A 26,287-nucleotide genomic window follows, 5' to 3' on the forward strand; every position below is an offset into this window, starting at 1 on the left:
TGCTGTTATTCATTGTTCATAGCATTACTTTAACTACAAATCCTTTTATTTGTAGAAAATAAAAAGGAGTTATTGCTGATGAGTCTTACGCTTTTCCTCAGGTTTCTGGATTACCTTTCAGACCTGTGTGTGTCCAATAAAACGGCCATTCCTGTCACACAAGAACTCATCTGCAAGTTTATGCTCAACCCCAGTAATGCAGACATCCTCATCCAGACCAAGTAAGATTCCTCCTCTGTCCAAACCAGCAGGAGTATCAATGCCTGAATATGATAATGTGTTGCTCTATACATTGTTTTTTATTTTGTGTGCGTGTTCCTGTCAGGGTGATTGTACACACTGAGAACTCTCTGGATTCAGTCAGTATGCATGATGAAGTTGAGGATGATGAGGTGTGGCTGTACTGGATCGACCAGAATAAAGAGCCGCACGGCAAGTCCATCCGTAGCATGTCCCTAGATGCCAAGGGCAACCACAAAGAAGACATTGACAACATGACCTACTACAGGTCTGGTTTTCTCTTTAGCCCTACAGTGTTACACTGTTCGTTGCCATTTTATTTGCACATTAAAGGTGCAATTTGTAATGTTTAAATGTATTTCTAGACCTCTATCATACATGTAGTTTAGTAGTGCCATGTAGTGGAGCTTACTTATTTAATTTTAGGCTCTTTACAGTTTTCCATCCCAGAAACTTGCTCCACACACAGTCCATATTTTCCATAAAAGGCAACTCATAGTCCATATGTAGCTTCAACAGAGAGTATAGAGTAGGGTGGGGAGAGAGGAGGAGGCTTGTCACTGGTTTAATTGCAATTATTTACCTCATAGCCAGCAGAGGGTTACAAATAGACTCTTTAAACTAGGCACATTCATACACTCATATTTTTTTTTTTTCTTCTTTCTGATTTTCTCTCTTTATCCCAGGTGTCAGCTGAACCTTTTTGCTAAGATGTGTCTGGACCGGCAGTACTTGGCCATTAACCAGATCTCCAGCCAGCTGCCGGTGGATCTGATCCTGCGCTGCATGTGTGACGATTCACTGCCGTTTAATCTGCGCGCCTCTTTTTGCCGCCTCATGCTGCACATGCACGTAGACCGTGACCCCCAGGAGGCTGTGGTACCAGTCCGCTATGCACGCCTTTGGACTGAGATCCCCAGCAAAATCACAGTCAAGGAGTAAGTGCTTTGAATGAGTGAAGACTCGGAGGCGTGCTGTACACACAGCTAACCACGCTGGTCTTTTTTCCTTTTTAAAGTACTTTAACCTTACAGAAAAGTTCCATGTAGCAACACATTGAGATGCTTGCCTACTTATGCCAGTCTTTGTTGTTAAATGTTCCTCAATCTACAGTCAGCAGTTCTTTTTGTCTGTGTGTAGTGGGTCTTGAGCATGTTATTCATTCTGCAGGTATGATTATGAGTTCAGAGATGCAGGCAGAGTGGAGATGAAGAGGAATTTTTCACCTACCAAGGAGTTTGTAGATCAGTACCTGAATGATGTAGTGAGCCATCCTTTACCCTTTGGAGATGAGGAGAAGAACGAGCTCACTCTAGAGGCAAGGCATTTTCTGTTAGAAAGTCTTTTCTGTTGACCTCTTCAAGTTTTTTTCTCATTTAATGCTTCTAGCCTATTCAGTAATAATGCATTTATAAATCAGTACAGAGTAAATTTGATAGAGGCCAACCTGCATAACATTTTTACCTGATTGAATGAGGTGAATCTGTTTAATTATCTGTTAAATCAAATAATGATCACCATGTAAACTTTCAAATCAGATTACTTTCACTAATGGAATCTCTGCATGGATTTATCTCTTGCCACTAACCAAACCGCATTTTTGTGTAGCAAACAAAGCTCATGTTACAAAGATATAAAAATTTAGTCAGGCGGGGCAGTGACAGATATCTAACTAATATTATTCCCTTCAGTTTAGTAAGTAGTTACCTTTTCATAGGCCTTTTTGTTTGCTTAAAACAAGCAAGACAATTGAAAATTTGGGAACATGTCGAACAGTTAGCCACTGTTCTACTCTGACAAGCCAGATTCTCAATAAAGTGCTGAGTTTATAGTACATGTTTATTTGAAATCTTCAAATTGTCTCTTCCAAATGGATGAAAATCTTTGCATGTGAATATATCCTGTGTGTCTATGTCGCTCTCTTGCTCTCTCTCTTTCTCTTTCTTTCACATATACAGCTTACCTCTCTCTCAGAAAAGCATTAATTTCTTCATTAGTCTGTAGTAAGAAGTTTGTGCCAAGTTCTGTAATGTTTATTTCTCTTTCTCTAAGGTGGTGAACCTGGCCCGTAATCTGGTCTACTTTGGTTTCTACAGCTTCAGTGAGCTGCTGTGTCTCACACGCACCCTGCTGGCCATTTTGGACATTGTGCAGCACCCGCTCACATTCATGCCCAAACTCAGCAAAACCCCTGAAGCAGGTCAGACAAATGCCACGAACAGGCAATGCCTATTAAAACGCCCGTATCACACTACTATCCAGCAGTTTCATATTAAAGCAGTATTACTCCTATTTAATCAGTTAATTCCAAATCCTGAACTGACTGAGATGGGCTCGTCTCTGGTTTGTACTCCAGAGTCAACAGTGTGTGTACGAAGATATAGAAAAAGAAATGTTAACAGAAAAAGAAAACTCTTTCAGAGAGATTGTTCTTAGCAGGCAGAATGCTGTGATTTCTTTATAAACTACATGTGGTAGTCATGAAAGGCTACAGTTTACGTCACTATTATTACACATAGCTAAATCTAGAAACCTCACTCAGAAAAGCTAAATATTGGATAATGAAAAAATGGTCGCCGTACGCAGCAGCAGCAGCAGCAGCAGCAGCAGCAGAAGCTCAGAAAGCCACAGCAGTGTGAGCAACTTTTAATGTTTCCCAATAAATAAAACAGCAAATAGATTTTTTTATTTAACAGTCTATATTTTTGGTATTTGGTAAACTTTGTTAATAATTTAAAACAGTATTAATGAGTGTGAATAGAGTTGTGGTTTACAATGTAAGATTATTATGTAAAGTATTATGATTTATTAGTTTATGATTGATTAGTCCCCCAAGCATGAGTTTTGACACCACGACCTCATGGTAAAATTTTTTCATGTTCATAAAGTCTACATCTTTGTAAGGCTAAACGTGACCTGAAGCCAGGCTTTTTTTTTTTTTTTGTTGTTTTTTTTTTTTTATAAACTTTTCTAACTGGCAAGTGTGCAGTTGTTGAATGAATCTTCTTATGTGTATGTGTGTATGCGTATAGGTAATAATGTCCTGCGCACTATTCATGGTGTGGGTGAGATGATGACTCAGATGGTTCTGAGCAGAGGTGCCATGCTAACCCATTCCTCCCAGCCAATATCGGGCCATGGGAAAAAAACACACGGCCTGTCTGAGAGCGAGGATGTGGTAGTGATGGACACTAAGCTCAGGATTATTGAGATTTTGCAGGTGTGTTTTTTTTTTTTGTTTTGCTCATGTAATATTGGATTGAAAGGAAAAAAAAATCACAAACCTGGCTATTTCTGTAATTTAACTGACACATACAAAGATGATATAGTACTATGTATTGTAAATGTGCTTATTTTTTACAAAAAGTAAAAAAATATAACAAATATTGGAATAACTGAGTGGAATATAAAAATAGGCAAATGACAAATTAAAAGGAAAAACCAACACAAAGTAAGTTAGTAACAGCTTCTACAAGTCTCTGGAACTGTACTGGAGGGATGTTCACCATTCTACCAAACCATATTGCCTCAGTTGGTGTTATGATGTTGGTTATGGAGAGCGCTGTCTAACACATCAGTCCAGAAATCTCCCGTAGATGTTCAGTTGGGTTGAGCTGGTGACTGAAGGCCATAAAATACGAATTATATCACTTTCATACTCATCAAACCATTCAGTTAGCTGTCATGCCCTATAGAATCATCTCTTCCAGCATAAGAATGGAAATGTTTCATCATAGGATAAAGGTCATCAGTTAGAAGAACTTTGCATTCACTTTTCATTAACTTTTGACTATTCACTCTAAGGGGAAAAGGGACCCAAACCACATCAACAAAATGGCACCACAAAGTAACAGAGCCACTGCTTTTTCCTTTAATTTGTCAACCGTGTACACTCTTTGATGGGGGGAAGAACCTTTGGTTTGTCCCTCTGAGGGAGAATACTTAATGGTATATTGTAGAACCATACAAGGTGAAAAATATGCATTAGCACATTGCATTTTAAGTGTTATGCTTGTGGTGTTCCATACTAGTTCATTCTGAGTGTACGTCTGGACTACCGGATCACCTACCTTCTGTCCATCTACAAGAAAGAGTTTGGAGACCACTCAGACAGCAGTCTCTCAGTCACTGATTTCCCCACTTTTCCCTCAGGTGAGAGCACTCTGTGATGTAGAACTTGACTCCTCATTTCTCTGGTTCACGATAGATTGTAGTTAAACATATTATTGAGTTTATCAATCATATATATTGTTTTGTGTCTGTGTTTGTAGAGCCAAATGTAGAGGAGATTGCTGAAAAAGCAGAGAACATGTTTGCTGGAAGGTGAGTCAGCTAATTGGTGAACTCTAGCTCTATAGAAGAGAACTCTTATTTCTCTTCATTTGGTCTGTTGGCTTGTTACTGTTATTACAGTTGTTGCCATTAATTATAAAAAAAAAAAAATAGGTTAAATGGATAAGTTTATAGTAGAGATGGAAAGATACCACGATACCACTTTTTCTTTTCTGATACTTATACTGAAATCTTGAGTATCGGCCAATTTCAATATTTATATCAATATATCGATGCCTATCTGATTTTTTTTTTCTTTAAAAACTAAGCTGATAAATATATATTTTTAATTGTAATCTTTTAAAAATACTTAAATACTTAAAGTGATTTAAACAAAACCGACACAAAAATCACTTACATTCCAAATATAATAAATGTAATATGGTGTAAAATATAAATATAATAAAAATGTTAACAAAAAATGCAATCAAGTCTCTTTATATGTAAACATCTCCAGTTCCAAAAATGTGTTTTCTAAATCCAATTAGAATGTTTTCCATTTGTTTCAGGGTCAGATCAGATTGATTTATTTTTTGTCTGCTAGCTGATCCTCCATTTATTGATGATATCAGCTTGATACGGTTTCTGGATATTGGATAGGTGCCATCTCTAGTGTTTAGATTTATCTTTATTAAAGAAGAACGTAGCGGAGCTACAGTGTATCGGCGATATGAAGATTTGTGTGTTTGCATGTTCGCCAGCGGTAAGGAGAGGACATCGGTGGATCTGGACGATGAAGGAGGCACAACATTTCTGCGAGTGCTGATTCACCTCATCATGCAGGACTATCCTCCTCTGGTCTCTGGTTCACTGCAGCTCCTATTCAAACACTTCAGCCAGAGAGCTGAGGTCCTCCAGGCTTTCAAACAGGTCTCAGGCTGTCTGACATACTCTTCTGATCATCCTGATCATCATTTCGTGTTTGTTCTTTTACAGCTTGCATGTTGTTGATTTTGTGTGTGCGTGTGTTGGCAGGTCCAGCTGCTGGTGTCTGAACAGGATGTGGAGAACTATAAACAGATAAAGGCTGATCTGGACCAGCTGCGGCTGACTGTGGAGAAGTCAGAGCTGTGGGTGGAGAAGAATGGAGGCTACGGCAATGAGGACGCCACTGAAACCCAGGCTAAAGAGCAAAACATGGAGGTGTGCCCCCTTATGGCAGGAGCTACAACCTGCTCCTGCTGCTTTAAATTAACTGGAAGAAAATATTAGTAATACCAAGCTCTTTTAATATCTGGGGTCAGTTTCACATTGGTGGTGACTAGGATGAGTATTAACTTCTCTTTTCCATAATATTTCCAGGTAAATTAAAAATTTCTAGACATATGTCATTCAAATAATGTTGCTAGAGAACATCAAATAATGTTGCTAGAGGACATCAGAGGACGATTCGTGCATGATGGGAGTGTCTTCACGATGAAAGCATGTGTGATTGACCTTAATTTTTATTAGCTTTACTAAATCCACTTGTTATAGGGAGTGTGGCCTTAGGTCACATGACCAAAACATGTATGTAGCTATAACTCAATAACTTAGCTAAAAATCCCAGATGCGTCACTTCCCTGACAAGCTCCTTTTAAACATCACCTGTTTTTTTTAAATGTGGCCAATACTTGTTTTTGTCTTGGTAGGCCAATCTCTGGGGTTTCTTTATACTTATTTAAACATCACAAAACTTTTTTCCCCCTCAGGATATAACAGAATCTTTACTAACATATCAGTTTGGATGAGATATATATTACCTGGTGTTATTTCTACTGATCATTGAGATGGCTGTTTAGAGCGAGCTTGTGTGTGTGTGTTTGTGTGATTGGCAGGAGGCGGGCATCCTCAGTCCTGTGCAGGATGGAAACGTTAAGCCACAGATAGACAGCAACAAAGCCAACAACTACAACATTGTGAAAGACGTGGGTGCTGCTGTCATAGAATATATGTTCTATTTTTCTATGAATATACAAGTTGTCTTGGAGTGGAATAAACGTTTTGTGACCAGGCCATGAATCTGCATGTTTTAGTAATTGTATTGTTTTGGTCAGTAGATCCTGCAGCGTCTCAGTAAGTTGTGTTACCCTGCAAAGAAGAGTCGTGTGCAGCAGCAGAGGTTGCTGAAGAACATGGGAGCTCACACTGTAGTGCTGGACCTGCTGCAGATCCCTTACGAGGCAGTGAGTGGACCTGAAAATATGTCTGAACTTTCTAAATTATTCAGCATATTCAGCACTCTTATACATCTGTGAATGTCTGTTAAACTATTTTACAGAGATCTAGGATTCTCCGTACTCCATGTATGAAACTTAAAATGAAATGTTTTTATGCACCAAAGATCTGGAACACACTACCATTAAACATTTCATCAGGCTCCATCTATCACTGTTTTAAAAAAAAAAAAAAAAAAAAAAAAACAGCCAAAAACAAATTTTTCCCCTGTAGCTCTTCAGTAGCTTATATTATTTGCGTTACTTGTAGTTTTGCATTTTTAGACATGTATTTTTATTATTTTTTAATATTTTATTTATATTCTTTCTGTCACTACTGTTGTTTATTGTTATTATTACTATTATTGTTATTGGCCTATTTTATTATTTAATTGTTAGGGCTTTCTTTTTGTTACTTCACACCGTAGAGCTGCACTTGAAATGTATGAAAGGTGCTATATAAATAAAGTGTTTTATTAGGAATAATAATAATAATAATAATAATAATAATAATAATAATAATAATGATAATAAATGTTTGAGTTACTTGATTATTAGCTTGCTCTCTCCATGTTCTTTAGGGAGATGAGAAGATGAAAGAGATCATGACTCTGGCTCACACCTTCCTGCAGAACTTCTGTAATGATAACCCTCAGAACCAGATTCTGCTTCACAAACACCTCAACCTTTTCCTCACCCCTGGGGTATGGTACCAATGAGCCATGTGTCTGAGTGTTTTACTTATCTCGATATGCTGAAATGTAGTGAGGCCCAGGCAGTAGTAATCTAAAATGGTTTTCCACTTATTTATTAGTTTTTAGCTGTGGATTGCTCATGATGCTTTTCTTGCCCCTTTCACACAGCTTTTGGAGGCAAAAACCATGCGCTACATCTTCCAGAACAACTATCACCTGTGTAATGAGATCAGTGACCGTGTGGTGCATCACTTTGTACACTGCATGGAGACACACGGCCGCCGTGTCCCGTACCTACGCTTCCTACAGACCATAGTGAAGGCTGATGGCAAATATGTGAAGAAGTGCCAGGACAAAGTGATGACCGAGGTGAGGCAGGAAGGTGTACTGAAGTACATGAGAACAAAAATGACATTAACAAGTGAACATGTAATAGATCAGTAAAACCCATTAGAGCAAATTAAAGTAAGGGTCCACATATGCCTTGTGTAAGGTGCATATGTGTTACCATTAGTCTGAAATGTGTTCAGTTCATTTCAAATAAATTTTTATTTATATAGTGCTTTTAACAATGCGCATTGTCACAAAGCAGCTTTACAGATATCTGGATATAGATTTAGATTTATCCCAAATGAGCAAGCTAGAGATGATAGTGGTAAGGAACTTCCTGAGAGGACATGAGGAAGAAACGTTGAGAGGAACCAGACTCAAAAGGACTCCCATCCCATTATAAATCATTATTCTTCCATAACTGTATACTATAGAATCAAGCAGTGCTTCTTCAGTATGAGCAGCAGGGTCTTTTTTGATTTCATTAGAGTTTTAGTTTTAAGTCTAAAGTATCCAAGTGAAGTTATTCACTGTATAATGAATGAGACTTGAGCATAAACTGTTTTAGCAAGTGAGGGGCAACAGCATCCAAACACCCCAGGTTACCAGAACTCTCTGTGCCCGTGAACCCTCCAGATCTGCACCTTTACCCAAGAGAAGAGCTGTTAACAAAAGGCTTAATTAAAGAAATAGGTTTTCAGGCTACTCAGTGTCTGAGTCGTGAGCATTAACTGGAAGGCTGTTTCATTACTGTGGTGCTTTGTAAGAAAAAGCTCTGCCCCCTGCTGTAGTCTTCATTACTCTAGGTACTCATAAAAGAACAGAATCATGAAAGATCAAAAATTCGCTTAGGCACTATGGCTTGAGACCATTCAGTGCTTTATAGGTCTTTAGTAATATTTTGGAATCAATGTGAAATTTTAATGCAGTGTTGAGAAGATAGGGGTGATGTGGTCAGATCTTCTGGTTCTAGTAAGGACTATGGCTGCTGCGTTCTGGACTAACTGGAGCTTGTTTATGCACTTATTGGAACATCCAGACAGCAAGGCATTACCGTAGTCCAACCTAGAGGTAACAAGAGGATGAACTATTTTTTCTGCATCTTATAATGATATTATATTTCTTCTCTTAGCAATATGTCTGAGATGAAAAGGCTATTCTAGTAATATTATCTACATGAGCTTCAAATGAGAGACTGGAGTCAATAATTATGCCAAAGTTTTTCACCAGTGCACATGATGTAAGTCTCCATTTACATCTAAAAACTGATAACGATCAGTCACATAAGACCTGAGAGAACAGTTCCCTTAACTTCAACAACATTTTATCGTCTATGGTATAAAAACCTGCATTAAGAAACACAAGCAAGGAGACACAACTCTGATCAGAGGTCTAGACTAGGTCATTTACCACTTTAACCAATGCTGTCTTAGGACAGTGATGAGGCCTAAATCCTGAATGAAAGATTTCATGAATGTTATTCCTATGCAAGTATAAGGCTAAATGCTGAGCTACAACTATTTCTAGGGTCTTAGAGATAATATTTTAGGCAATTTTTTTTTTGCCAGGTCACATCACAAAGAAATAATGAAAAACTGTGCCAATGGAAGATTTTGTTTTATGACCTATATAAGAAGCTTGTAAATTTAAATAGCTATCAGAATTTTTGCTCTGTGTTTACATGTATTTCATTTGAATAGCTAAGAAAGCTAAAATATTTTCTTCTGGTTACTGAGGTTAAGGTTAGGATTAGTTACATACAGTAATCATAATGTCAATGGAAGGTCCTTATAAAGAACCCCTGTGTGTGTGTGTGTGTGTGTGTCTGTAGCTGGTGAATGCAGGTGAGGAGGTCCTAGTGTTATACAATGACCGGGCGTCATTCCCCACGCTGCTGCAGCTGATGAACTCAGAGGCGGAGCGCAGTGATGAGAACGGTGCTCTGGCCTACCACAACAACCTGGTGGAGCTGCTGGCTGCCTGCACTGAGGGCAAGAACGTCTACACTGAGATCAAATGCAATTCACTGCTGCCGCTTGATGATATCGTCAAGGTGGTGACTCATGAGGACTGCATCCCTGAAGTAAGCAAGCTCTCTTACACGCAGCCCTCTGCGAGTCAGTGTATACAGGGTTATTGACAGGTCAGGGCTGTGTTTTTGAGGCTTGTGCAGTTGTGTGTGCTTGGATAAAACCTGCCATTTGACAACACCATACTGTGAAATTTTTATTGAACTGGATACAAAAGGATTTATTTTAAATCGTTTGAAGGAGCTTAGACAAGAAATGTGGTATTCACAGTAATCCAGTTCAGAAAAAATTTCATATTCTACAACAGATCCTAAGTTTGTAATGCATTTTTGTATAAGCACACTCAGTAATGTGAACTGTAATTTATAGGCTTCACATAGTCTAAGTGGTGTGTGTTACTGCAATTGTATATACTGATAATGTTGTCGAGTTTAAATTGCTTCTTTATTTCAATTACATGAATTTAATGAAAATTGTGTGAAACTCATATTTCATATTAATGACTTGAAAGAAAGCAATCCAGTACAAATGCATAAATAGAGACAAAAAGATTAGAGATTCAGTTAAGAAAAAAGAAATTGCATCCTAATAAGCAGGAAGAGTTAATGTGTGTACATTGTAGTGTAATGCAACACAATGCACTACAATGCAATACAATATGCTATGTACATGAGTACAAAGAAAATCAGCATTACAGAGACTCTTGTTATTCTGGCAGGACTTTTTAGCTCATTTTGGCCTATGAAGACATTTACTGTATTAAAAGATTTAAAACAAATAAGGCATCTTATTAAAAAATATCAATGTAAGACATACCATAAGCAGCCTGATGTTGTACTACATAAAGAGACAGGGGTCATTTAACAAAAATTTAGCAAAGAAAGATTTCAATAGTGAAATTTGTTCTGGAATCCCATCTTTATACACACACGGCTATATGAAATCAGCCAGCTTCTCTGCTTGTCGCCCTCTGCAGGTGAAAATTGCCTACGTGAATTTTGTGAACCACTGCTACGTGGACACAGAGGTGGAGATGAAGGAAATATACACTAGCAACCACATCTGGAACCTGTTTGAAAACTTCCTGGTAGACATGGCCAGAGTAAGGACACCAGCATGGCTTAAAAGGAACCTGTGCTGTCTTTTTGTAGATGTAATACATTGGATCACGTGGGGTGTGTGTACACACTTTTTTTCAGGTGTGCAGTGGCACCACAGACAGAAATAGAGCTGACCCCGTGCTGGAGAAATATGTCACTGAAGTCATCATAGCCATCGTCAAAGGCTTCTTTGGTTCTCAGTTTTCTGTCAGCACGGCCAATCTGCAGGTATAAAGCACACACACTGCTCTTTTTGAGAAACTTGCTCCTACACTTTGCACCTTATCGTCTTTTTGTCATGCTGTCAACCACGTGTGTCCTTGCTCTGCAAACACTACATCAATTTTAACCACTCTCGCCAGTCACATGGTTCATTTTTCTGTTTCAGACACATCAAGGCACGTTCGTACGTCTGCTGCAGTCCACCCTCAGAGTCTGTACCTGCACTTGGATCAGTGCTCTGCAGAAGACGAACATCGAGGCCTGCATCAAGACCCTCGCTGATGTGGGTGAGTTATCACAGCTTGGAGCAGTGCAGTCTTACAAACAAATTGAGCATACTAATCTATTAGTATATCAAGTGGTTGCTGGTGTGTAAGCCTGGAAGTTCCACTGCTTACATCATGTGAGGCATTCTTCTTTTGTTTATTACCTATATTCATGCCTTTACTTCAATAATTCTTAAATGGCATCCCTGGAGGACTAGTGGTTAAGCCTTCGGGGCTCTCACCGCTGCGGCTTGGGTTCGATTCCCAGGCAGGGGTTGCGTGCAACAGTGCGCCCTAATTGCCAGTCCCAAGCCCGGATAAAATTGGGGAGAGTTGCGTCAGGAAGGGCATCTGGTGTAAAAACTGTGCCAAATCAAATACGCGGACCAGTGATCTGCTGTGGCGTCCCCTAACGGGAGCAGCCAAAAGATGAACATCAACTTGAATGATTCTTAAATATTTTCTTAGTTTAAGAATTGTAGAAGTAACAGCAGCCAGCCTGACCAACAAAGAACATCATTTGTGTAGTCATTCAAATCAATAGCCATGAATCTGTTGCTTAAATACTGTGTAAAACATTTATTTTTTCTTTCTAAAGCTTCTATTTGATTCTCACTAACCTCAGTAAAGCATTACCTTCAAGTTTAATTGCTTTTTGTTAAAAAATATCACATCAAGTAAGTATAATCCACAAAACCCTTAATTTTTTTAAACAATTTTACATTGATGAGATTTTGAAAGAAAATTGAGTGCACATGGTTTTGTTAGGTCACACATGCACTTTTTCTGCAATGCTGGCTCAGCAGATGAGGTCACCAGGTAGCAATTACATCACCAGAATGGAATATAAGTAATTTTCTCCTAAATAAAGCATTTTATGAGGGCAGTGGGTAGCACTGGCATTTCACAGCTCCGGGGTTTGATCCTGAGCTCGGATTACTGTCCGTGTTATTTCACATTGTTCTCCTGCGTGGGTTTCCTCCCACCTCTTCAAAACATGCCGATAGTTGGATTGGATACTCTAAATCGTCCCTAGATGTGAATGTGTGTGTGCGATGTACTGGCATCTCATCCGGGGTGTATTCCGGCCTTGAGCTCATTGTTCCTGGGATAGGCTCTGAATCCACCACTTCCCTGAGCCGGATAAAGTTCTTATTGATGGGTAGATGGATGGATGAATGGATGAATGAATGAATGAGAAAAGCATTTTATTTATTTATTTATTTATTTCTTCACAGCTAAGAGCCGGAACTTAGCTCTACCAGTAGATCTGGACGGTCAGGTGAACTTTCTGTCTCAGAAGACACACACCAACATGGTACAGCGTGCTGCCAAAGACTGGAGGCTATCAGCTCGTACTCGACCTCGCAAAGAAATGCTGGGGACGCCGGACTACAAGAACATCATTGAAAAACTGCAGGTACCCTGCGTCACTCTGTCACATTCTGTATAAAAGCTCTGGCTTCAAGTATTAAAAGCAGATTTTGGGTTAAAAGTTTCTGGGTGTCACATCATCTTGTAATAATTTAAAACAAAGTAGACAATCTTGTCCAAAATCATCTTATTTTGTGATCTCAGAAACTGAGCTACTTGTGTAAGTGATAGCACCACCTGTTCTGTGACCTGCTGTGTGTCTGTGTCCGTGCGTGTGTGTGTGCGTGTGTGTGTGTGTGTGTGTGTGTGTGTTAGGGGGTAGTGCAGTATCTAAAAGAGCGGTTCAGTCCACTGGTGCAGGCCGAGTTCTCTGTATTGGTTGACATTCTGCATAGTCCAGAGCTGTTGTTCCCCGAGCCAGCACGACTGCGCTGTGAGACTGGAGCCTTCATGACCAAGTACGAACACACACACACTCTCTTTCAGTCCAATTTACTATTTAATCAAATAAATGCTGTGTACATCTACATTAAGCAGGGGTGGACAAATCATAAATTCATTAGCTAGCCCACTGAGCAGATGAAAGCTCTAATGTGCAGTCTAGTTCCATGTTTTGCCCGGAAATCTAACTGTCTAGGCTAAAAAAAAAAAAGAAATTAGTAGTTAACATAACATAATAACATACAGGAGCTTGTTAACTACTTAAGTGCATTAATATGGACTAAGTAATGAAAAATTCATCATAATCATCCTCTTCTAACAGAATTTCTAAAAAAACCTCCATTGTTTGCAGCCTCGTCAAAAAAATCAGCATGTCGTTGGCAAATGTTTCCGGTGTACACTGTGATGTTCTGTTTTAAAAATTATATTCCAGTCTAACTAGCATCTTCGTTTGCTCTCGACATGTTTAACCACGAGGTGACACTGTGTAATAAGAAGGAGATTGATATAAATAAAACTCGATTTTGTCAGCGTTTCCACATACCGATGTGTTTCTGATTCTGAAATGTTCATCTGTCATCCGTCCATGCTCATTATTCCACCTTGTGAAAAACATTCTATGGATAGGCATATTGCACATCTGCCGATGTGTGTTGTGCAGCATGTGCTGGAATTCTGAAGCATGTGCTATAGTTACAGTGACTCATAATAGGGTTAAGCACACTGCTTCCTACTGACTTTACCAAAAAGACAACAGGAAGGAGGTTTATTTTTTTTTCTGATTAGTATACCTACTTGTCCAGCAGGCAACTGTGAATATGAACCAATAGCCTAGACACAAAATCTGCTTGTTCCATATATCTGGGCTACTGATTTGTACATCCCTATGAAGTCAACATTTGTACCTGGTAAACGAAACCATGAAGATGTGGCAGATGGGTCAGAGGCAAGATGCTATTTCAGAGAGGTGTAGAGGTGTGACCCGGGGCAGGCCGAAGTGTTGTTCGTTTTTTGAGTGGGCGCTGAATTGGGCTCTGCCATGAATGACTTCCGATCTTGCATTAGGTGTTCAGCACTTACCTGCGTGTGTGTGTCAGCCTGATTGGTCTGTACTATTGCATAAGCACTCAAGCCTGCATGAGTCATTCTGAAAGCCACAGCATGCAGTCCTCCCGCTGCACCACTATGACTAACCTGTTACTTTCTCATGTAAGGTCAATAAAGAATACATGCATCTGAGATATTTTAAGATTTTCTGAAACATGTGTCCTGGATGCCATGTCTTTTCCCACATAAAATGGAAAGAAACTTTTGAATGGTAAAACTTTCTTAACTGAGCTCTGTATGCTTATAGGCTGATAAAGCACACAAAGAAGCTGATGGATAAGGAAGAGAAGTTGTGTATCAAGATTCTGCAGACGCTCCGCGAAATGCTGGACAAGAAGGAGACTTTTGATGACCAGGTCAGTGAGAGACGCTTGGTTCAATCATATTAAACAAATTAACAGCAATGTGTTATAAAGTGGTTTTCAAAACATCTACCCTCACCGCCCACTTTATTAGGAACATTCATAGAATTCTGCAGTCTGGCTTTCATGTGGCAGCAGTCCAATGCAGAAAATCATGCAGATACAGGTCAAAAGCTTTAGGTAATATTCACATCAAACATCAGAATGGGGAAAAATGTGATCTTTGACTTTGTTACTTAGTGACTTTGACCGGGGCATTGGTGTTGGTGCTAGAGGGGTTGATTTGAGTATTTCAGAAACTGCTGATCTCCTGGGGTTTTATAATGGCGTGAAAAACAATAAACATCCAGTGAGTAGCAGTCCTGCGGGCGGAAACTTGTTGTTGATGAGAGCGGTTAGAGGAGAATGGCTAGACTGTTCTGAGCTGACAGGAAGGCTATTATAACTCAAATAACCACTCTTTACAACCATGGTGAACAGAAAAACACCTCAAAACACGAAATGCATCAGACTTTGACTTAGATGAGCTACAACAGCAAAAGAGAGGTTCTGTCCCCATTCTGATGTTTTGATGTGAAAATTACCTGAAGCTATTACCTTTATCTGCATGATTTCCTGCATTGCGCTGCTGCCAAGTGATGAGCTGATTGGATAGTCACATGAATGAGCAAGTGTACAGGTGATACTATTAAAGTAGTGTATATTTTGTATGCTAAGTGGTTTTCGGATGGACAGGTTATTTATGTCCATTGCTATCTGAAGTAGTGGCCTTTGAGGTTATTGTATAATAAAATTTGAAGAAGTACATTGTCAAAATGCCCACAATACACAGAAGAGTTAAAAACTTTAAAGCAGAACAGATCAGATATGTTCATTCAGACAGTGCTACATTTACTCACATGACTACATTGGTAGATATTGCAACAAATCTGGTGTGTGTATGCTCGGTAGCTTAGGACACCAGACAGGGTGCAGACAAAACTGACAAAAACTGAAGAGGCTCGCTTATGCCATGTCTGTTCCTTCAGTAAGGTTGTACCTTGATGTACTTTCATGCTAGGTTTCCTCTTTGTTGTTCATGTGACAAATTCCCTATATCAGAATGTCTAAACACAATCACAATCTGATCTGACTGGTCCAGAAATTCGATTAACATTTCTTATGAATCCTGCATTCATAATGCTTTATAAATGCATTTACAGCATGCGATATAGCATGCGCAGCATCTTACAATGTGTAATATTACCTTAGTTATATTTTTGTGCATAATGCTTTATAATGTTTATATGACATTACAGTATCTGGTTAAATAAGTAGAGAGTAGAACACTTCGGGATGTGCCGTTTTAGGACAATAATCAACAACGGGATTATTTTCCTAATTATGTTAAGTGTTGTGGAACAATTTTGAGATGGGTTAGTTCCTGTTATCACTAACATTAGTTACATTAGTAGCTATCAACTCAAACCAACTTGTTTGTTCCATCACCAACCTCTTTTTTTTTTTTTTTTTTTTTTTACCCCACACGTGAATTTAAGATGATAAAAAAAAAAAGACATCCAGCTCGTGATGTTACAGAGTAACCCAAATGTCGTCTGTCCTGAAGACTTTCCTGTAGTGAAAAACTTACTGAATGTTGGTACCACTGTTAGGAAGCAGTCACACCTGAGCCTCTTTCCATAAATATTAAAGAAATGTTTCATTACAGAAAACTTCACCATATCAGCAATTGTATGTTTTCTTTGTTAAATAACAACACGCTTTTTATTATAAGGCTTAGATTATGTGGAGTATCTGCCATACAAGTCCCTGTGAATTAGCTGTTACTATAGCAACAATATAAATCGTTACGGCTGGAATTACTGTCTGATCTGTGCTGTTGTAGAAAACACCTCCTGAATAATCAGAATCGAGAATTCAAGAAAATTTATCAACACCTCCCGACTAATCAGAATCGAGAATTCAACATCGCTGTGGTATTTTTTTAAATATATATTTATTTATAAGAACATTTTATGAACAAATGCACGAGACATGGTATAATATCTGCACTGCAGGTTATAACGCGCTATAACGCACATCTTTATTTTCTTAAATTGCACTCAAGTCCAGTGTTTATAAAAGTATATAATACCTAACAGATCACTATACGAGGTTATTATACAGTAGACCTTTAGTGAAGTGACATTTTTTATGTTCATATGTCTTAAATGACACATACACCTTAGTACATTTTGTAACAGCAACAAAAACAAGCAAACTTTGTGTGTTTTTATCACATATAAACTAATGCCAGTGTACCTTGCTGAATCTGTGTGGTATGGACAGATTGAAAATGTATTAAAAAGTGTGGTTTTCATTATTTTACCCCATGGATCGGTAATGACTACAGCCATGTGGCACACAGCATGTAAAAAATATTGTCTTACCTTATCCCTTTACCTTTTCTACAGCCTGGAGCTGGCATTGGCAATATGTTTAGTGCAGTAGAAGTGAGCTATATTGTGTTGGGGAAACAGTGAAGACCGTGTCTGATGAGTCAGACTTGAGTGCTCCTAAGGGAGTCTGGAAAATTTTTTATCAGGGTTCAGTCACCAGGAGAGGGCCCTAGAGAAACACCCAAACTTCAGTGTCACTTTTAAACCTGTTGACCCGTTCAGCTCTTCAGGCTGAGAGAGGAGAGTGTAAATGTGTGTGTGTGTGTGTGTGTGTGTGTGTGTGTGTGTGTGTGTGTGTGTCTGTGTATCTGTGTGTGTGCGTGCTTGGGAGATAAATGAGCTAAGCTCAGTGCTCAGCCCTCCATGGTGCTGCTGGCTCCGGATGGCTGAGTGCGGCGAGTTGGGAGCTCCAGACAGCTAATCAGTATTCAGTGGACAGAGCACTGAGCGCTCTTACATAAGGCAGAGGCACGCGAGGACGCGCTCGCCGTGAGAACAGAGACAGTGAGAGAGAGGAGGGGGTGCACCAAACTGCCTCTACTACAAATCAATACTGCAGAGCGCTGACTGCAGCCACAAAAAGAATCGGAGAGGAATGAGCGAGAGGTGTGAAGGAGAGACTGTGGGATCAGGGCTTCGTGAAGCTTTGACACAGCAGAAATGAAGCTTTTCTTTTGCTGTTCTTTCACAACCGCCCTGAGGTCATCTTTAGAGAACAGCCAATTAGCGACGAGTCAATTAGAGCAGGATTAATTAGGACAAATCTGCCTGAAACATGAGGCGCAGGGTGAAACATCATCCTAGACCTCCACACTTTGAGAGGCTTGGCAAGAATATTCACATGGGTTTAATTTAGCTGTGTTTTTGCAAGAGAAAAATTCGTCTCTGTGTGTGTGTGTCTGTGTGTGTCTGTGTGTGTGTTATATCAGCACTTTTGTGAAGTGTGTTCCGTGTCCTCACTGCTGTCAGTGTGGTGCTGCAGTCTCATGCAGACCTGTGCAGCTCTGACTCCAGGCTCCCCATGGACTGTGGATGTTTGTGTGTGTGTGTGTGTGTGTGTGTGTGTGTGTGTGTGTGTGTGTGTGTGAGAGAGAAAGAGAGAGATATGGAGGCAGGGAGAGCAAAAGCATGTGAGGAGCCACGTGAGAAAGCGCGGGAGGGAGGGAGGAAACATTGCACTGCAGCGAGGAAAGAGCTTGGATGGGAGCGCCGTCTGCTGAGTTCATGAGGAGACAGAGCAGGGGGTGTGTTTATGTAACCAGCCCGCAGTGTCTGAGCCGGCCTCACGTGGCCAATCACGTTCTCTCTCTCTCTCTCTCTCTCTCTCTCTCTCTCTCTCTCCCTCTCTCCCCGGTGTGCTCTCTCACCCTTTACTCTCTCCCTTAGCTCTCACCTCATCACCCTTATGTTTGTCTCTTGGTGAATTTATAGCACTCTCATTATCACTCTCTTGCTCCTAATACACCTCTTTTATAAAAATCTAGCAAAATTCTGTCTCTCTCTGTCTTTCTGTCTGTCTTTGTCTCTCAGTGACTATCACTCTATGGCTCTTAATACACCTCTTTTATCAAAAATCTAGCAAGATCCTTCATGTCTCATTCTGTCTCTCTGTCTCTGTCTCTCTCTCTCTCTCTCTCTCTCTCTCTCATTCTGTCTCTCTCTAATGACTTGGTTGCCAAGCAGCAGGTCATGACTCATAAGTAGATATAATTGGTCTAAAGACTGCATTTATTCGAGAGGATACGCATGTGCAGCTTAGTGTGTGTTTGTGTGTGTGCGCCTGCGTGCATGCTTCAGATGTCACTGCTGCTATTTTCCCCTGAAGATCAATATATGTCATATAGCATTTTGGAAACGGGAGGTGCAGTAGTATAAATCAGTCCATCACATTAGCTAATTTTGCATTGCACTGGGTATTTGCTCACACAGTATGGGTGTGTGTGTGCATATATATATATTATATTATATATATATATATATATATATATATATATATATATATACATATATATATACATATATAATATATTATCTGTGTGTGTGTATATGTATTTGAAATTCTTTACAATCTTGGTTTGAGAAAGCTTTTGAAAGACTATATTGAAAATACAGGCCCCAAGTTAGAAACTCAGTGCAACAAAGATGAATACACCTGTGATCACTGACACACAAGTTAAAAAACCTGTGATCACTGAAACAAAATTGAGTACCTGTGATTTCCAATTAGCCTAATTGCATGAACATATGACCTGTGAACACCAGAACTTTCTCAATTTTGGGCCTGTGGGCTGTGTCTATCTACGTGTCTGCGTCAAGGCTCCACATGTAAGAGAATTGCCAGTGGAACTGAAAAATCTGATTGTGAGGCTTCACAAAGATGGAAATGGATACAGAAAGATTGGTGACCAACTGAAAATCAGTCGAAACACAGTTGCAGCAGTAATTAGGAGGTATAGAACGAATCATAGTACCACTAATCAGAGCCGCGGTAGCCGTCCTCCTAAAATGACGCCATGGACAGTGCACTACTTGCACACTCTAGCTCTGAAAAACAGATGGGCAAGTGCTTCAGTCTTGGCAGAGGGGTTATCAATGGAAATTTGAGTTTCTGTGACAGCTCAGAGAGTGCGAAGGACATTGCATAACATCAATCTCTATGGACAGCATCCAAGAGAAAAAAAAAACCCTTACATGCTCTTCATCAAAACTGCAAGATTAAACTTTGCTAAAGAACATGAAAAGAAGCCTAATGAATATTGTGAGCACATTCTTTGGTCAGATGAGACAAAGATAAATTTGGCTCAGATGGGGTCCAGCATGTTTGGTGTGGACCTGGCCAGGACTACCACAGTGAACGCATAGTTCCGACAGTGAAGCACGGAGGTGGGAGTGTGATGATAGGGGCTGCATGCATGCAAAAGGTGTTGGGGAGATAACATTTATAGATGACACCATGAATGCCTGTGGATATACCAAAATACTGGATGACAAGATGACTCCCAGTCTCCAGAAACATGGAAGAAGAGGAATATTCCAGCATGACAGTGATCCAAAGCAAACTGCCAAAATCACGCAAGAGTTTCTAAAGAAGAAAAAAGTGAAAACTATGACCTGGCCAAGTATGTTGCCTGACTTGAATCCAACAGAACAACTTTGGGGTATTTTAAAGAGAAAGGTAGGGCAACACAACCCCTCTAGCAAAAAGTAGCTGGGAAAAAGTTGTCTTGTGAATGGCAGAACATCTCTCCAGAAATTTGTGCAACACTGGTGTCCTCCATGCTGAGGGGGATTCAGTGCGTCATCAAAAATAAAGGTGGATGTATGAAGTATTAAAAAAATAAAAGATTTAAAACTCAGTAATGAAAGGGGTTGTTGCATCACTTTCCTACTGTGGGGCCTGTATTTTTAGTATAGTAAATCTAAATACCCCACTGTTCAACTTAGAAGTAATTACTGTAAGGTGATACAATTTTGAATCATTTGACATTTAAGTGGTATTGCACAGGGGTGTACTCACTTCTGTTGTATACTGTGTGTGTATGTGTGAGATATATATATATATATATATATATATATATATATATATATATATATATATATATATATATATATATATATAGTGTGTGTGTGTGTATTTGACACATTAAATGTGCTTTTGACACAGTCGGTATGATGGAACATGATTTGATAAGTAATATAAAGGGGTTAATTGAGATTTAATAGGAGATTGTTAGTGGGTGTGTGCAGGTGTGTCTGATTGGAAGGATATTTAACCTGAAAATGAATGTTTCTGCCATTTTTCAGGTTAACATATCAATAAAGCCGCTTGATCTCTTCATAAAGCATATTATTTATGCCCCACCAGCACACAGTTGGCCAAATCGCAAATGACTTCCTGCTTAGTACTTGTGCGCTATCCAGGGTGTTGGAAATGCTGTGCTGTATGTGCATGCCATTGGAGATTCAGCCACAGCAAAAATGTCATGGAAGAACAGAAAGGAATGAAATGCAGCAAAAGTAGATTTATGTCTACTCGAATAAAGGCAAAAAGCAGTTCCCATTAAAACTACTGTTAAAAGTACATTAAGCAGTTGCTTATCTAAATGATGGTATCCATTCAGCCCTAGTGAGAAGTGGAGAGTTTCAGAGCGTACCTGTGAAAACCTGTCACACATCCAGTTTCTGTCAGTCTCCCAAAGCATTCACAAGCTCTCACTGCTGTTGTGTTTTCTTTCTCAGCTTACATATGCTTCCTACCATTGGTACTTATTACAAAACAAACAGAAAAAAATTTCTTTATGAGTAGTTGACGTACAAGATGTCTGTGCATGTGTGTGTCACACAGGTCTGTTGAGCCAGTCATGCCCCATGGGTGGACTGTGTCACATTACCATGTGGTTTGTGTCATGTGTGTGTAAATAGACATCTCCTATTTGACAAAGGAAAGAGAAGCCTGTTATATAACACCCTGTCCTCTCTCTCTCTCTCTCTCTCTCTCTCTCTCTCTCTCTCTCTGTCTCTCTCTATCTCTCTGTCTCTTAATTTTCCTCTCACTAGCAAGTTTCACACCACTGCACTCAGGCAAAGCAGCTTTACAGATTACCACTGTCACACTCCTAAACCCTCACACACATCCAAACATAGAGGCACACATGCACACACGTGCACACACACACATCATTTAAGAACACTAGACATTCTACGGTACTTCCACATGTAACCGATCAAGATGTTCACAATCATGTAATCAAGTTAAGTAATCACACAGATACAGGACAATAGCTTCAGGTAATGTTAACGTCAAATATCAGAATGGGGAAAAAATGTGATGATCGACGTGTGGTTGTTGATCCCAGACGGGCTGGTTTGAGTATTTCAGAAACAGCTGGTGTGGGATTTTCATGCACAACAGTCAGAATGGTGTGAACAACAAAATACATCCAGTGAGCGGAAGGTCTGCAGGCTGAAACGCCTGTTGATCAGAGAGGTCAGAGGAGAATGGTCAGACTGGTTCAAGCTGACAGGAAGGCTTTAGTAACTCAGTAACTACTCTTTAAAACCGCGGTAAGCAGAAAAACATGCACAAATCTATAAAAAAACAGTATAAACTTTACATCGTTAGGCTGTATAATCACAGCGACATTATAATTATAATTATATTATTCTAAATAATATTCACAGCATATAGAAAATGAAGGTGTGGGACTTAAATGCCACTTTATAAACTTAGAGACAGAATGTAAAACAAATGCAACAGGGCATATGATTATGACTCACAGAAATTAAAATGGGTGCACATCTGCTGCATGTGAAGTGGATTTAAAATGCTTCAGAAAGTGTCTGGTGTTAATTGGCCTTTGATATAGTGACTGACTCCAAATACAGAAATGTATTGCCCAAAACAGAAGTTGATGGAGAGCGAGGACAAGAGAGGTGGGAGACTGAGGCGGAGGATTAAGCCTGTATGATTTCTTCTTCTCTGCTACAGTAAAGAAGCTGTGGTATATAAATGATTACTATTTTCATTTTGAAACAAAAAATGAATATGGTTAGCCAACCTAAAAACATAATCAAATAAGAGAATGGATGCACTTATAACAATACGTTAAACATAATAGCCTTAGGCCATTTAAGAGCTCACAAAAATATGTTCGCTGTAATTGACTTTGACACTAATGAATATTTAAAAAAAAAAAAAAAAAGAATATATATATATATATATATATATATATATATATATATATATATATATATATATATATATATATATATATATATAATATCATGTAATGTTTGCCCCATTTTCTCCAAATTTTCCAGTTCCAACCCACTAGCCAGCTCTATATCACATGACACTTACAAACAAGGGATGGTAAAGGCTAGCACGTGCTTCCCCCAAGACATGTGAAGCCAGCCACCACATCTTTTCAAACAGCTGCTTGTGCTACCTCACTTGGCATCTGAACACACTCAGAGGGAAGTGCTAACTGGCCTCTTCTGCCCACGATAGACTAGTGTCGCTCTGATTGACAGGGGATGGAATAATGCCATCCCACCCACCCGGACAGCATGGCTGATTTTGTTCCCAGTTACGTATGGGAATTGTGATCCTTCGGAAAACATCTTTCCTTTAAACACAATCAGGGCCAATAAATGCACAATTTGCTGTGTCAGAACTTTTCTTGGAAGTGGAAATATGTCTTGTCACATGAGACACGTCCTTGCATGGGACTGCATATGTTGTAAATGTAATCTGATATCCACTATAAAATATGGAGGTGGCTCCTTGGTGCTTAGCGGTTGTGTAGTGGCCGATGGTCCAGGAGCTGCTGTATTCTGCTACCAAGATATTTCTGCCCAAACCCTGGTTGTCTCTGCCAGGAGGTTAAGAAAATAATAACCACAAAAGAATTCTAATAACAAAATGGGTATCTTGCCCATCTCACACTATTGATTTGAACTGTTTTAAAATCCTGTGGTCTGAATTAAAGAAGGAAGCCCAGATGTGCAAACCTAAGAATATAGAAGAACTTGAAATGTCTCCAACCTTCCAGGAGGTTTTTGGATAGGATTTAAGAAGAAGCTATTTGCAAGGACCCTTTAGTGCAACTTTGAAGAACTCTTAGTGGTAATAAAAGATTGTTTGTAAATCACTCCATGGTTTTGTCTTCAGTTGCATTTAGGTCATTATGTTTTCATCTTAGTATGGAAATGAGGGGAAAAAATAGACTTCCCTGTGTCCCAAATGTTATTCATGTAGCCAGTGACTAATACTAACTGGCATCACTTCAGCAGGTGACTTTACTCTTTATGCTGAAGATGAAAAATATTTCCCTTAGCTTGCGATAAATACAGCAATTAAGGTGGTGCAGAGATCTGAGCCCCTCGCCAAGTGTGTGTGTGTGTGTGTGTGTGTGTGTGTGTGTGTGTGTGTGTGTGTGTGTGTGGGAAGGAGAGGGAGTCTTCACAACTCATCTGTCTTCTTCCTCAGACTTATACTCAACTTATAAGTCTTGAACAAGTTCTTCATTCGCCATGCCACTCTCCTGCTCCATCGTGAGGACAAACGGGAACTTCTCAGAGGACATTTGCTGACCATGTGCTCCTCTGAAAGTGCAGAGTGTTTACTTTGATCTTTGGAATTCAGGGACACTTAGATTTATCATTATCCTGAGTGGTGCAGGGCAGGAAGGTGGTGCTAGTTTATTCAGTGTTTCTGCATTAATGCAGTGGACATTACAGAAACTGGACATTGAATCATAATAACTTGATTCTGTTCTCATATACTATTATTATTATTATTGTTCATTGTGGATTTACTTGTGTCTGTGCTGCATGTTGTTGGTGTGTATGAATGCGAAAGAGGGCTCTTTTCACTGTCAGGCCTCTCTCTGAGCTCCTTAACCATGTTATCCGGTCACATGTGCGGCTTCCGAAATAGACCTGGGTCAGAGAGGTTGTTTACGCTCAGCTGCTGTTTGTCTTGGGCAAGTTTAAAAATCAACAGGACTGCAGATTGCTCTCACATGCAAGACTAATTTGTTTGCTGCTGCTGGCACTGTTTATGAGGGCAACCATCCTAAAACACTACTGCCGTGTTGGGTGGGGCATCACTGGCCTGGTCTATAGGAGAACAGTCAGGCCACTGGATAGGGTGGATACTTACAGGAGTGCAAATAAAGACATGAGCCTCCTCAGGTCTTCGCTTTATGGTGAGAGAAAGAAAAAGAGAGATGGAAAATGGGTGATTTCAATGCTAAGCCTGGATGGTTTTCCTCCCCAGACAACCAATACCCTCTCTCTTTCTTGCTTTGTTGCACATGTCCTTTTTCATTCTGTTTCCCCGTTTGTGTTATATAAGATGTGTTGCTGTCACCTTCATGCCTAGACAGGCCTATGGGGTTTTGAAATTTATTGATTTTTCTTCCTAAATCTGTTTCACCACAGCAAAAGCCAAGAAGGCAGCATTCACAAATTTCTAGTACTATCATCAGCATCAAGAGGATGTGTGGAAACGCTATAATACTTGTAATTATAAGAATATAATTATACATCATGTTATCATAAAATGCTATTCGGTGTTTAATGCAGCAGTTCACATGCCAAGGTTGTGGTTTTTTTTTTTCTACCTACATTATTTTTTTTTTTACTTTTTTTAAGTTACACTTTTGCAATCCTTTTAAAAGCTCATGCTGTAAAACAACTTATTAGATGTGCTCTGGGTTGATGGGGGCGCTGGAGCAGATCTCAGCAGCATGGAAGGATGTTGTTAAGCAACGTGCCAGCTAATTGGCCATTGCATGAGGTACTCGGAAACTCACGTGCTTAACACTGACGCACAGCTGACATCTGTTCAGAGTCTTCTGAGAAGGCACACTGATTTATTTACATGTTTTTTCGTATATTGAATATAATCAGTTTAATACTTATTATACAGGGTGTCCCAAAAGTCTTCATAAACAGGGTAAATTAATTACTTTTTTAGCAAAATGTCTTTCAAATTTTTTCATACTTAGTTTATATTTTATAGTTTTTTCAGATAGAGTTTAAGAATGCCTTTGGCAAAAGACGAATATATTGAAATCGTTCTCATGGCTGGATCAGGAAGCTGCCGCAAGTTTGTGATGGACATGCAATTGCATGCATAACACCCGATGTTAACACGAGCTCATCATGAGTGGGAGAGACTACTCTGTGTGGGTTTACCAAGAAACGGCAATCATGTAGAGGATGTTTTGTAAATAAAGTTACATTTTGTAAAAAGTGTTAATTTCTCCTATATGTGGAGGCTTTTGGGACACCGTATATTTTGCAAATGTGTGGGGGTCCGGGAAAACCCACTGGATGTTGCTGTGCCCGAGTTCTACATTTACATTTATATTTACAGCATATAGCAGACGTCTTTATTTAGAGCAATGTATAGACATACTTTGTAGTTTTCATCAAAAACATATCCTCTAGTACAAATAGGTTAGGATACTGTTAAATTAAAACCCTGTTAGAGAAGAGCCAGTGCAGCAAGTAAAACACACAAGTAAAGGTTTTTTTAATTAGTGCTCATTTAAATGCTTAGTGAACAGGTGGATCTTCAGTCTTCACTTGAAGACAGACAGTGACTCAGCTGTTCAGACAGCCTGGGGAAGTTCATTCCACCA

The 26,287-nt window shown here is 39.4% G+C and overlaps 1 protein-coding gene across 1 annotated transcript in view; it reads left to right on the forward strand.

Moving 5' to 3' along the window:
* itpr2 (inositol 1,4,5-trisphosphate receptor, type 2) overlaps positions 1–26,287 on the forward strand; it is a 93,645-nt gene that overhangs the window by 25,500 nt on the left and 41,858 nt on the right. Inside the window, exons 17-37 of the mRNA XM_026927126.3 lie at positions 102–221; positions 326–508; positions 927–1,178; positions 1,411–1,558; positions 2,293–2,440; positions 3,273–3,460; positions 4,272–4,392; positions 4,512–4,563; positions 5,274–5,442; positions 5,548–5,715; positions 6,390–6,479; positions 6,612–6,737; positions 7,349–7,471; positions 7,631–7,831; positions 9,624–9,875; positions 10,799–10,924; positions 11,022–11,150; positions 11,311–11,431; positions 12,649–12,830; positions 13,100–13,242; positions 14,580–14,688. Coding sequence (XP_026782927.2) covers positions 102–221; positions 326–508; positions 927–1,178; positions 1,411–1,558; positions 2,293–2,440; positions 3,273–3,460; positions 4,272–4,392; positions 4,512–4,563; positions 5,274–5,442; positions 5,548–5,715; positions 6,390–6,479; positions 6,612–6,737; positions 7,349–7,471; positions 7,631–7,831; positions 9,624–9,875; positions 10,799–10,924; positions 11,022–11,150; positions 11,311–11,431; positions 12,649–12,830; positions 13,100–13,242; positions 14,580–14,688 — 3,151 coding nt within the window. The remainder of the gene's footprint in view (positions 1–101; positions 222–325; positions 509–926; positions 1,179–1,410; positions 1,559–2,292; positions 2,441–3,272; positions 3,461–4,271; positions 4,393–4,511; positions 4,564–5,273; positions 5,443–5,547; positions 5,716–6,389; positions 6,480–6,611; positions 6,738–7,348; positions 7,472–7,630; positions 7,832–9,623; positions 9,876–10,798; positions 10,925–11,021; positions 11,151–11,310; positions 11,432–12,648; positions 12,831–13,099; positions 13,243–14,579; positions 14,689–26,287) is intronic.

This window comes from Pangasianodon hypophthalmus, chromosome 6, assembly GCF_027358585.1.
Source record: "Pangasianodon hypophthalmus isolate fPanHyp1 chromosome 6, fPanHyp1.pri, whole genome shotgun sequence".
Taxonomy (NCBI): Eukaryota; Metazoa; Chordata; class Actinopteri; order Siluriformes; family Pangasiidae; genus Pangasianodon; species Pangasianodon hypophthalmus.